The sequence below is a fragment of the Gymnoscopelus braueri genome, assembly GCF_963280865.1.
Source record: "Gymnoscopelus braueri genome assembly, chromosome: 1".
Lineage (NCBI taxonomy): Eukaryota > Metazoa > Chordata > Actinopteri > Myctophiformes > Myctophidae > Gymnoscopelus > Gymnoscopelus braueri.
In genome coordinates this window covers 20,696,087-20,709,407 of record NC_137603.1, presented here as the reverse complement: position 1 = coordinate 20,709,407, position 13,321 = coordinate 20,696,087, and the positions used below count along the sequence as shown (strand labels likewise).

Here is a 13,321-nt window from a genome sequence, read left to right as displayed (position 1 = left end):
ATCAATCAGACTTGATTGGAACAGTACCTTCAGTAAGTCCAAATCACCCGTCTGTGCGTGTGTGTTTCCCTCTGAGAACACCTAACATTGGTCAAGCAAAGGCGCAGAAGGCCAAAGCTAAGAAAGCATACTCATCTACAATTGTAACACAGAAGAGGACTAGAGTTGAAATGATCCCACAACAAAGCCGAAGTCTTAATACGTGTCAATATGTTGACATCAATGTCTCTGATTGGCTAGAGGGACGCATGACGAAATACAATCCTATAAATAGGTGTGTCACTTCAAAAAGCCGTTTACGTTTTTGAAGCGAGGTAAGACAGGATCAATCAGTCTTGATTGGAACAGTATCTTCTAGTCCAAATCACCCGTCCGTGCGTGTGTGTGTCCCTCTGAGAACACCTAACATTGGTCAAGCAAAGGTGCAGAAGGCCAAAGCTAAGAAAGCATACTCATCTACAACAGTAACACAGAAGAGGACTAGAGTTGAATTGATCCCACAACAAGGCCGAAGTCTTAATACGTGTTAATATGTTGACACCAATGCCTTTGATTGGCTAGAGGGATGCATGACGAAATACAATTCTATAAATAGGTGTGTCACTTCAAAAATCCGTTTACGTTTTTGAAGCGAGGTAAGACAGGATCAATCAGTCTTGATTGGAACAGTATCTTCTAGTCCAAATCACCCGTCCGTGCGTGTGTGTGTCCCTCGTGCGTATGTGTGTAACATTGGTCAAACAAAGGCGCAGAAGGCCAAAGCTAAGAAAGCATACTCATCTACAACAGTAACACAGAAGAGGACTAGAGTTGAATTGATCCCACAACAAGGCCGAAGTCTTAATACTATAACAATTGGCCACCTTGATCAAATACATTATGTAGCACTAGAGAAAACTGACATAGATCAAACACACCAATCAACTGCTGAAACTGTTCAAGACAATGAAGATGAAGAAGACAGACAAGTATTTGAACAAACCAGTCAATTACGACGACTCCCATATGATAGATTGTAATGTAAACAGAGCATTGCTTCAATTAAACAGAGCTAAGAATCATAAAGAAAGAATGAAATTAATCAGAGACAAAGAATCGCTAAATGACAAAAGACGAAGACTAGCCATGAATGCTGACAATATGACACAGCAAAGATTGCTACAATCTCTGGAAGAAAAAGTAGAAGAGTCTGAAGAGAACATCGAAAGGAAAAAAAGGAACTGGTCAAAGTATTCAAATAATGAAAGACAACATCAACAAGCACATAACACGAGTAAGAAGAAACGGTACAGATCACAAGAATTAGAAGTTAATGAAGCTGCTCTCGCAGTCATTAGTTATTGCTATGATAATATAATTGCTATAGTCTGCTGGCGGAGACTTGTGCTCCGAGGAGCACATTTTCTAGTTTAGTATTATTTTGTTATTATTGCTTATTTAGTGTTATTGTTTATCCGTTTGGTTTACTTTGGTGAGACTATAGGCCTACAGACGGCATCCTATTATAATAATATAATATATATATATATATATATATATATATAAGTTAAATTTCCCTGCACTGCCTAAGCTTTATATCCTGTCTTGCAGGCCTGTGGCTGGGGACCCCTTGGTGCGAGGGAGCAGGTGACGGCTGCCCAGTTGGGTTGTGGTAATTCCCCTCCCCCCCTTTGCTGTGCTTTTAGTGTGAAGTCGTTTTAGGTCTGTATTGCTGTGTCATATTGGGGTGCCCCTCTTCTGGGTCAGCCGGCCTGCTCATCCTCCCCCTTAACCCCCAGCACTGGCCCTATAGTCAAATAGGTTTTATTATTACGTGCATTATCATATTGTTTTAGCTAATGAATGTCATGCTCTTTTATTATTGATGTTTTAATACAATAAAGCTTTTTGTACTTTGTATAAACACCGTTTCTGCCTTTAAATTAATTGTACCAACGAACCTGTGTGAGGAGCAATCTATGTTCAGGCGGTTGGTTTATATTATACATATTTCCTGATTTATATTATACATATTTCCTGATTTATATTATACATATTTCCTGATTTATATTATACATATTTCCTGGGGTGCAACTCCCCAGGTGGCGTAGTTGGCTATATAGATAGATTAATTCATACCGCCCTGCTACACATGCAATCCAGAGACGCATCTACAAATGTCTCCTAAATGCTAACAGTTAAAACGTATGTTGCTATATTAGTGGTTCTCAAACTTTTTCATGTCAAGGACCCCCAAAATTATATGTATTTGCCAACAGAGGGCACTATCGCAAACAGAGCCGTTGTGTTTGTGCTTGACATCTGAGGGATTGAAAAGGTCACTGAAAGTTGGGGGGGAATATAAAAAAGTAGTTTAACAGATTGGAAATAACGTACCGTACAGGGTGGTTAGTGGCTGAGGAGACTAGTTCCAACATGCCTCAGGGGTGCGTTCTGGATCTGTTATGTTTTATTGGGCTTAATATTTTGTTATTAGCCTATATATGTTAACTTTCCATACATTTTGGTTAAATTAGCATCTTGATAAAGGACAGCATTAAATAACAAAATAGGTCTACATTTTTCAAGAATCTAAAAGTATAGAATATCAAACAGCTTTGGTCATTTGGTTAGAAAAAGCTGAGGTCAATGTGTGTTAAAAAGCAAAAAGAGAGCTTAGCTAATCAAGGTAGGCCATCTCCCATAATAAAGGTCAACTCGATCCAACTTTCATCAGGATACATGTTGAGTAGGCATCTAAACATTGTCGGCACCTCAAGGTAAAATGGGTATTTCTTTCCAAAATGTAAAAGAATAAATGTATGCTTTGGAAAATAGTTGGACATAATGTAATGTAAACATGATTTGAACATGCACAGTACATCATTATCAGAGCTAAATTTGCTCATCAACTTCTTGTTTATCCCCAAAATGACTGTCAGGTCTTGCAGCAATTTGAAGCAGTTGTGAAAATATTATATAATTACAAATAATATTATTTTATATTTGGCATTTATAAAATAAATGTAAATATAAAAAATATATATAACAAATAAATAAAAGTTCTCAGGTGTCCATTCAACCAGTTACCTTTCATCACATGACTTCCAGCATGCCACATCTAGCACCTTGTGCCTTCAATTCAATTGTAAGGCAGAGAAGAATCCACATTCCCAAACAGCTCCTGAAAATGACTTTAGTTAGAAACTCTGATACCTCTCAAGTGTGGCTGTTGCATGCTAAATTATTGATAAATTGAAGGCTTTGTACCACAGTGCCTGTCGGTTAAAAAAAAGTGGGAAAACTAGAACAGGAGCTCAAGCAACTAAAAGTGAAATGGAAATCAATTTACTATGACATCATCAAAGTCTCCCGTCACTGTCAAGGAACAATGGTGAGGCATCGTAGCCTGGTAAACACCCCCTCCCTCCGGAAATCTCATGCATTGCATTGCATTTGGTTTGTGTCGCAAGCTTCTTCCATTTGACGGAGTGAGGTTAGAGGCATCGGCCATCCCACAGCAACCGAGGTCAACATACTAAGGAAAGATACAGAGCTAGCCAGATTCATGGAGCATCAAGATGTCTGGAAAGGCCCTGGAGGCCTATAGTGTGAGGACAACCTAGACTAGAGAGAACCGTTGACTGTAGTTTTTTTCAATTTAAATGTGCATATTTTCAGTCGGCTATTATTCCTTTCCATTTTTTCACTTTTCTTTTAGTCCATACATTCTGGAGTTGCAAATTGTGATTTTGTTGCACCTGTTGCAATGACAATAATAGCAGGAATTGAATTGAATTGAATTGAATTGAATTTGAGGTAGAGGTAGAGGTTCTTCCTGGGCCTACATGTGCTTGCAAAGTTTCATGCCGATTGATTGGTAAAGCATGCCGGAGGTAGCTGTTCACAGACTCCAAGACACGCACAGACTGAGAAAACATAATCTCCGCTTCCTAGCCATTCCGGCCTGGCGAGAATAAAAATATAAAAATTGGGCCTTGAGTCTTCTCTCCACCCTTGTCACCTTATACAACTGATATCCATAATGACCACTAGGTGTCAGCCATACACAGTCATGGTAGTTAAACCTTTTCAAGAGCGGTATGGCAGTAAATAAATATACAAGCAGGTGATTCTTTTCATCATTCATAGCAAACACATACAGTAGGCTACACACAATCCATATGGTATATGTTTCTTCTCTGTTTGGCAGGGCTAGCTGCAGCTCCAGGTGATGGGTATAGTAGTGAGGAAGGAGTGTCAGAAGAGAGCGGGGTGGGACAGTTCCCCTGTTCTTCTTTTCTCTGCTGCTTAATTGGCCACCAGTGACTCCTTTTCTGTTCCCAAGCTGAGGGGCAGGTCCGGCCAGCCCACCGTTACTCTGATGTGACCACTATAGACTGCTGCTCTTAGTTTGTCAGATACTGTCAAAAGACTGAGATGGATTGGAGAAAGCCAGATGCTTTATTACAATAGTTGGGGGAAAAGAGCCAGAGAGCTTTGTTTTGGTCAGTGCTGGCTTGTGACAAGATAGCCTTCTTGTATGGGGTTACGTATTATTAAAAAAATCTACAACCAATGATGTCATTCATTTAAACAGAAATCTGTTGTGAATAAATGTAGATACTTTGTAGATAGAAAAAAAATATTTCTCTAAAATATCTTACCAGTCTAAATGCATCATTACAATAATCAAGGTATAGATCTCAACTAAGCCAGTGGCTTATTATACTAAATAGAACCAAAAATTGCTTTAAACGATATGTTCTGTGTTATAGTACAGCTGTGAACAATTATGCATTTTGATAACAAAACACAGTATACAGTGGAAAGAGCATATATTTTGACTTATTACAGCATAATACAGTATGTAAATTCAACCTCAAGTGCTGTTTGCTGGTTTGGCGAATTAACGATTGCAACCTTAAATGTCACATACTGTATACTCCAGACTGACAGGTAAAAAGAAGCAGGTGGTGACGTCATGTATTAGAAGAGGCATCCTCCCCAGACCAACAAGAAGGGGGAGGCAGTGACAGGGAAATTAAAAAGATCAAAAACACTTGATCAAAAGACAAATCAGTTTTGTTCAAAAAGGCTTGTTATGTTATAGATGGTATTGTTTACATTGTCTGTGCATAACAGGTGTCTGACTGTCCTACTGCTTGGAATTAAGGGATTATCACATAAAGTTGCAGGCAGTTTGTAAAGCAAACTGCCCTTCAATAGACACCAGAAGCTAAATTAAAGTGAGGAAGACCTGAGAAAGAAACCTGGCGTCGAACAGTGGAGGCCTGAGGGAGAACTCAAGGCCCTAAAACAGACCTGGCGTACCATTGATAGATTGCCCAGGAGTGGAGAATCCTGTGTTGCTGCTTACATGCCAAATGGTCTAAGGGCATGTAATTAAAGTGATGCAATAGTGATTTGCTAATATTGCAATCACGATCACTGTACCAATGATGGTTTAATACATTTTCTTTTTTTTTTACACATTATTTATATATTATACATAATATTTTATTATTTTATATTACTGATCATCAAATATTTTATGCAGTGGTGAACATAATTTCCACAGACTAAATGGTGTATGTTTCACAAAGTTTGAGTGTTTGTGGCTGGCTGTTGATTGTTATATCATGACATAATTAAATCTATGAGAGCTGATGAAAAGGTTGTAAGACTTTGTTCAAAGACTTTATTAGTACTTGTAACATCTTGCGGAGATTCAATCAAAGGGTACAAATTGTATGTGCTTTATTCTTTGAAATAAAACAATTTTCATCAGCCCCCGTACATGTTCAGAAACACAAGCAGCCTACCAGAGGGAAATATCATTTACAGCTCTGTTGTGGAGTAGATAGTTGTTGGGGGGCCCTGTGTCCCCTTAATTTGGACAAGCACAATAGGCTCCGTGGCCACAGAGATGCGATTGATAGGCCAGTTGGGAAAGACTATTGGGTGTCTTTCACAGGAGATGTGATTGTCCTTCATACAGCAATTCACCACACTCTCTACAGCAGCTGGCCTCGTGCCCCAAAGAACTGAGCACAAAAGTTGCACACTCTCTTTACACACACACACACACACACACACACACACACACACACACACACACACACACACACACACACACACACACACGCACACGCGCACGCATGCATCCACGCACGCACGCACGCACGCACGCACGCATGCACACGTACACGTACACGTACACGTACACGTACACGTACACGTACACGTACACACACACACACACACGTACACACACACACACACACGCACACGCACACGCACACGTACACACACACACACACACACACACACACACACACACACACACACACACACACACACACACACACACACACACACACACACACACACACAACTCCCACCACATGTACACATCTCTCTCTCTCTCTCTCTCTCTCTCTCTCTCTCTCTCTCTCTCTCTCTCTCTCTCTCTCTCTCTCTCTCTCTCAAACATGCATACACACAATTTCATAGATAGCCAGGCAGGTTCATAGGTTCATTGCTTGCAGTATTAACTGCTTCATCATCCAATAGCTATCTACCCAACTAGCGATAGATATATAGATAGATAGATAGATAGATAGATAGATAGATAGATAGATAGACAGATAGACAGATAGACAGATCGACAGATCGACAGATCGATAGATAGATAGATAGATAGATAGATAGATAGATAGAGATACCCAGAAAGACAGAAAGAAAGAAAGAAAGAAACAGATACTGTAGTGCCATATAATAATTAGATTGAGAAAACATCAAAAGAGATACGAAAGTAAAGAGAGAGCGTCAAAGGTGACATTAATGTTTGTTATCCTTTGCACTGAAGCAAAGGTTATTGGATTAGACTCCCTGCCTTTTGACTGAGAGACGGCAGGTTGAAAGACAAGCCAAATAACGCAGAGGGGCTGCGATGGCCTTAGCTTTCACTGTGGCTCAAAGGCTCCTCGGCAGCTAAGATAGATGAGCGGAAGATGATCGTGTTATTTCATTAGTTAATTATCACCCAGAGAGACCAGGGCCCCTGCCTTTGACCTCTACGCCCTCCCGCTGGACGGGCGAGTCACAGGGCCACTGCCATTCCTTAACTCCCAGGGTAATTTGATTGTGTCTGCAGTCCATATGGTGGAAGACTTTGGCCGCTCTTCCAGGCCCATGGCCACCAACCAAGGAGCCTCGTCGTCACAATGGCAGCCAGTTCCCTCCCACCATCACCACCGCCACCAAAAACAAACAAACTGAATCTAGTTAGGAGGGAGAATGTCCAGACAATGACCTGCTGCTAACATACAACACTCTCCGCTGGTCCGTCTTGATGTGGCCTCTGTCAAGAGAAAGTCCTGGGAGTTGGAGATAAGGGTGTCAGCTTGAGGAAGGGAGGTACCGTTTCATTCAATATTAATCCTCTGCCTTGTCCTCGTTCCCCCTGATATCAATGGCAAGTCTGATCTTCTCTTAACTGTGCAGCACAAGGTGCTTTTACGGATTCCGGAGTTTCAGCCATGAATAGAGATTATTGAGACTATACGTGTGTGTGTGTGTGTGTGTGTGTGTGTGAGAACAGAGTGATGTTCTCTGAGATAAGGCTTATGAATATGTAACTAATATGTCCCTTGACCTGGGCAGCTGCATTAATACCAACGGACACTAATAACCAAAGCACATAGGTTCAATCTAGTCCTGTGAGTGCGATGAATGTTTTTCAATCTAAATAGCACTGGACTAAGAAATGTGATGTTTACATAATAGAAAGTTACACTCCCATTGAGAAAATCTGATCTACTGCACAAAAAGAAAAGGCCAGAGATGTTTGTGCAGAAACTGTATCTTCTACAGCTCCTGAATCTTCCCCTTTACTTGAATATTATTTTATCTGAACTGATCTCAACATGCAAAAATAAATTGGGTATAAACCTGGTCCAGGACTTCAATCATTCAGTACCTTAAATAGCTTTCAGTGAAAGCAAATAAGGAAACCGTTAGGGAGTGTTCAGACTCATTAGGGGGGTCTCAAAGTGGAGACAGGGGAGTCTGCATTAGCCCTGTTCAGAGTGAAAGAGGGGATTAGGCTTAATAGTGGTCTTGATTTAAATAATGGGAACCCAAAGTCTGAATGCACACTTTTCAGAGATAAAGGATCAACTTCCCTCAACAACTTTTTTGGTCCGGTATTCAATCTAGTGAATTGCTCAAAAATATAAAATAACCGTAAAAACATACCAATGATCTGACAGAGTCAGTAAGTGACAGGGAGGTTTCCAGTTCGATCCCGGGCTCCCTCAGAAGAGTTACCCCTAATTGCTCCCTGTGAGCAGGTTGGTGACTTGCATGGTTTCCTCCGCCATCTATGTATGAATGTGTGTGTGAATGGGTGAATGTAATGCACAATCTATGTAAAGCACATTGGTTAAAAGCGCTATATAAATGCACCATTTACCATTTTACAGAGTAATCACAGAATATGACAGAAAAGACTGCAACATTACACATGAAATTGATCATGTGGAATGTGAAGCCACTTCAAGCCAGTATAGTATACTATGCTGGTTTTCTATTTCATTATTGCCTGCTTTTTCTTGTATCATTACCTACTTGTCTGGCTTGTCTGGCTTGTCTGTTATTTGTTAACTTGCTGGTTGAAACAGCCATAAAGCTATTAACATTGTAGGAAAGTGCTATCCTGCTGTATGGTGGCATGTAGATGACATCTATCATCATGTAGTCTCACTGTTAGCATGCTGGCCCAGACTAGAGACTACCCCCACAAAATCCTGTGTCACAGTGTGTCATAATGAGTATAAAATACCATACATATGTATAACCTTACAGGCCTCCTTGCAGTGTCACGTACGGTCCTCTTTGCCCCTGTAACATACCAGCACAATGTAGGTATACCCTAAAGCCCCCTGCAAACTAGCAATGTTACTTCTTCTTTTTTTTTTGCCCTAGGAGATTCCATAATGCCTGTATTTATTGGACAACATAGTCATTAACACCCACCCCATGTCCTTTTTTTAGGGGTATCCCCTTCCTAGTTGACAGTCCCAGGGCTGCTTCATATGGAGTAGGGGGCACAACAACACCTTATCCATCTATTGTTCTCTTTGACATCCGGGGGTTCCCCAATATGGCCCAGTCAGGGATCAATGGAGGGGGCACAAAGACTACGACCCTAGGGTAGCTCCCGGGCACAGACACACAAAGCAGGGACGACAGCTTCCACAAGGCAAGGCTGCCTTGGCCCCACGCTTGCAAAGAGCTAATGCAAAGTGAGAAGGAGAAGGCGGGATATGGAGTATGAGGCGGTCTACAGGGATTGGAATCGGATGCCTGGGCCCATTTCCCCCCCCCAAAGAGTAGCGATAGGATTGGATGAAATCTTGAAAATGTGTATGAAAAACTGATCAATGAGATTCAGTACTTTCACTTTGGCATTTGGTGGTCCGATCCTACCTTTCATGAAGCTTGAATGTTGATTCTGCATTTTTCAAAACCCCAAAGGTATACATTTTGATAACCTTGATTCCATTTTGATAACCTTGATTCCACTGGAAGAGTGGATTCAGGTTGATTTGGATACTTATGGGCTTTATTATGTAATCAATTCTGATTCTGTGAGCATTTGGGGGAAATATATAAATAATAGTAATAATAACTAGATAATAACTAGATTTAATTTAGTAGGTTAAACTGTGCCGTCAATGTGAAATGCACGTGTGAACCTGATTTCCAGGTGACATTAAAGGTAGGGTAAGTGATATTTTTTGGTTAAAACAAAAAGTATTTTGTTAAAAGGTTAAAATACTAAATTCTGATAGTAATCATTGCTATTGAGTGTTTTTTCAATAACAGATGTCTCCCTGTCTCTCCAGCTCTTTAATAAACAGAAAATAAATTTTTCGGTAGGTGTCAAAATCTCAGCCAATCAGGAGAAAGTACCCATTTTTAAGCTTAATTTGTATAGTGTTCCAGTTCCAATTTTGCATGCTCATTTCTTAGTGTCATCACTTCCAATTTCACTTGTTTAATCTGTATCCTGATTGAGTTCTCTGTCCTGGTTGGATAAAATTGGAAATGAAACTGAAACTGAAACGAAAATGCATTTTCTGTTTAATAAAGAGGTGGAGAGATAAGGAGACTCCTAATACTGAACAAACACTCTATAGCAATGAGTACTATCAGAATATAGAGCTATTTAACAATTATTTTAACCAACGCAAATCACTTACCCTACCTTTAAGATTACAGAATCTTAATGTCAGTAGTTTATAATTGTCCATAATCCTGCCACCTGTTTGACAATTTTTAACAGCATGTCTGTCCAAGAATAATTGAAAAGGTGAAAAAAGTATTTTCCACCTTACTTTTATTTTCCTCTCTATTTAGTGTATACAACACAGAAGAACGTCAAGGACTTACTGACAAAAATCAGTGTGTAATTGAATGGCAAAAAATATACCTTTTATATTCTACCTTTTATGTGTCCTATATGAAATACATTTAGAAAAACTGGGTCTTGGACAGTAATGAGATAATACCCCATTAATATCAAAAATTAGCAGACAAATTCTTAACAGGCTCTTTAACAAACAGAATAGGTATTATGGTCTGATCTATGCTAATTTCTGGAAACAGAAACATGACTTTATATCATTAGTTCAAGCAGTTGCATGTTCCTTTTCACTTGTTGTCACTGCATGTTATTTCATAATAGCAAACCAAGGGTAACCAGCTTTTCACCACTTCCTATAACACAACAGCAATTTATACTAACATATAGCCTGACATATAACATTGACAAAATCTATGAACCATATTGGTTTCTCTCCCTTTTCATCCCAATTCCAGTGACATAACCCCCCCCCCCCCCCCCTTCAAAATGCAACATCATCATCATGTTGGCTAGAAAACGAATAGAAGTTAAGTCTGTTTGTTACAGAGTGTTACTTTACAATCACATCACAAAGATGCTTATGGCTGCATGGCAATCACAACACCTGTATCAAAGTGTCTGCCTGGTCAGATGTGTTCTGGTTGGCAGTAGATAATGAATAAGGGGCTGTAACATATAAAAGAGGTTTTGTGCAGACCGCTCCCTGCAGGCCATTCACTGACCCTTACCGATGAGGAGAGGTAGAGAGGCTCCATACTAGAGGAGGCCTGCAGACCTCAGACCTGTACAATAGTATATGCAAATTGATTGCATGGCATATGAACAGTGGAGGCAGAAGCAGCTTTACCCTGAGGCCACACAAGTCTGAGGCCCATTCACAGGGTAAATGGAGTATAAGAAGACACATGCGCGCGAGCGAGCGAGCACGCACGCACGCACTCACGCACACACACACACACACACACACACACACACACACACACACACACACACACACACACACACACACACACACACACACACACACACACTACAATATTTGGTCAAATGAAAAAGAGTGCCATTTATAAACATGTATAAATAAAAGTGTTTATTATCAATTGCATCATATAAAATTAACATGGGAAATTACACACACAGTAGTATACACATTTTAGACTAGCCGTTGCACAGTATGCACATATTTATAAATAAGCTGTTGGTAGTTGTACAGTATAAAAAGGAAATCCCAGAAAGTCCTTACAGGTCCCAGCATGGCTCTCTGTAGCCTTGATACAAGACTGTCATGACCGATGGCCACTCCACTGTTCAGGACTCAAAATCCAAATGGTCGACTTCATCAGTCTTATCTTTTCAGTATCTGGTTAATGAAAATGAACAAAGCACTATTTAGAGACATGGCATCACATATTGTATTTCAGATTTGGGTAATGACAGTAGCCTATTAGATACACAAGTCAGCTAGTTGAGATTTAGACCATTTCACAACCTACCTGCAGTGGTGTAAAGTAACTAAGTACATTTACTCAAGTACTGTACCTAAGTACAATTGTGAGGTATCTGTACTTAACTTGAGCATTTCCAATTTTCAATACTTTTACTTCTACTCCACTACATCTCAGAGGCAAATATTGTACTTTTACTCCATTACAATTATTTGAAAACTTTAGTTACTAGTTACTTAGTAGATTTTGATTTTGATTACAAAACATACATTAACCACTAACCGCCCTATATACATTTCGGCCATTTGAAAATAGCCGATCTACAAGCTCACAATGCGCAATGCATTGTGAGCTTGTAGATCTTTTTTTTTTTTTAAACTTGTGAAATGGGACATTCTGCATAATGGTTATCTACTTTTGGTACTTTAAGTACATTTTTACACCAATACTTTAGTTTTACTCAAGTAAATTTTGAATTCCGGACTTTTACTTGTAACAGTATATCTACATTGCAGATTGATAGTTTTACTTTACGCAAAACATGTGAGTAGGCTACTTGTTCCACCACTGCTTACCTGTGGATCCAGGTGGTGAAATCTATAATCTCTTGTTCCTCTGGGCTCCAATGTTCGTAGATCGCTCCCTCCTCCACAGAAGATGAACAGGTGGAGTGTTGGGGCGACCCGCTGGAGCCTGATGGGGACGGCACTCCATCACTGCTCTGAAACCCCGCCGACACCGCGTTATTGCTCTCGTCCAGGAGCAGCTGCAGGGCTCGGATGTACTCCACGGCCGACCTGAGAGTCTCCACTTTACTGAGCTTCCCGTTGGCGGCTCCGTTCGGCACGTGTTGGCGCAGGGTCTGGAAGCCCGCGTTCACCTGCCTCACGCGGTTTCTCTCCCGCTCGTTCCTGCGTGTCACCGACGCCACTGCAGGCTGCTGCCGAGGGAGAAAGGAGGGAAGACCCGCCCCGATCGGGTTCGGACTCTTTTTGCATCGCAGCTGCAGCGGCGAAGCGGAGCGCTGTCCTTTCAGCACCACGTCCGTGGGTCTGGACGGGTGGTGGTGCGCTTTTGATCTTTCTCCCTGGGAGCCAGGCGTGGAAGTCTGGCTTTCTGTTATCATCAGAAGCGTACATTGCGCAAAATGCTGATTCAAAGTGTCGTTGGATGAAGCCATCTCCACACACCTATAGATGAAGTTTGAAAAGGCTTTCTATTTCAGGTCTTGAACAAATTAAGTAGAGCAGCATTAACAGGGATTGAATGTCCAGCATGAGTCACTCCAGACGTGATGACAGTGGACCTAATGTGCCCGACTGATAGAAATAGCCTTCTTTTATATGGGATTCCTCCCTCACCCCTCCCCGTGCTCCCCGCCCAGCCGTTTGGCAGAGCAGAGTCGCGGGCCAGACGCGTGTCCTCCGGCGTTCCAAGGGGCCACACTCATTTCCATGTCAAT

General features: G+C 40.9%; 1 protein-coding gene across 1 annotated transcript in view; it reads right to left on the bottom strand.

Moving 5' to 3' along the window:
- The window catches only part of LOC308087846 (uncharacterized protein), a gene marked incomplete at its 5' end in the record, with an annotated part of 32,651 nt that extends 19,666 nt beyond the window's left edge, over positions 1–12,985 (bottom strand). Inside the window, one exon of the mRNA XM_080432049.1 lies at positions 12,435–12,985. Within this exon, the coding sequence (XP_080288175.1) occupies positions 12,435–12,985 (551 nt within the window). The remainder of the gene's footprint in view (positions 1–12,434) is intronic.
- Between the last annotated feature and the right edge of the window lie 336 nt (positions 12,986–13,321).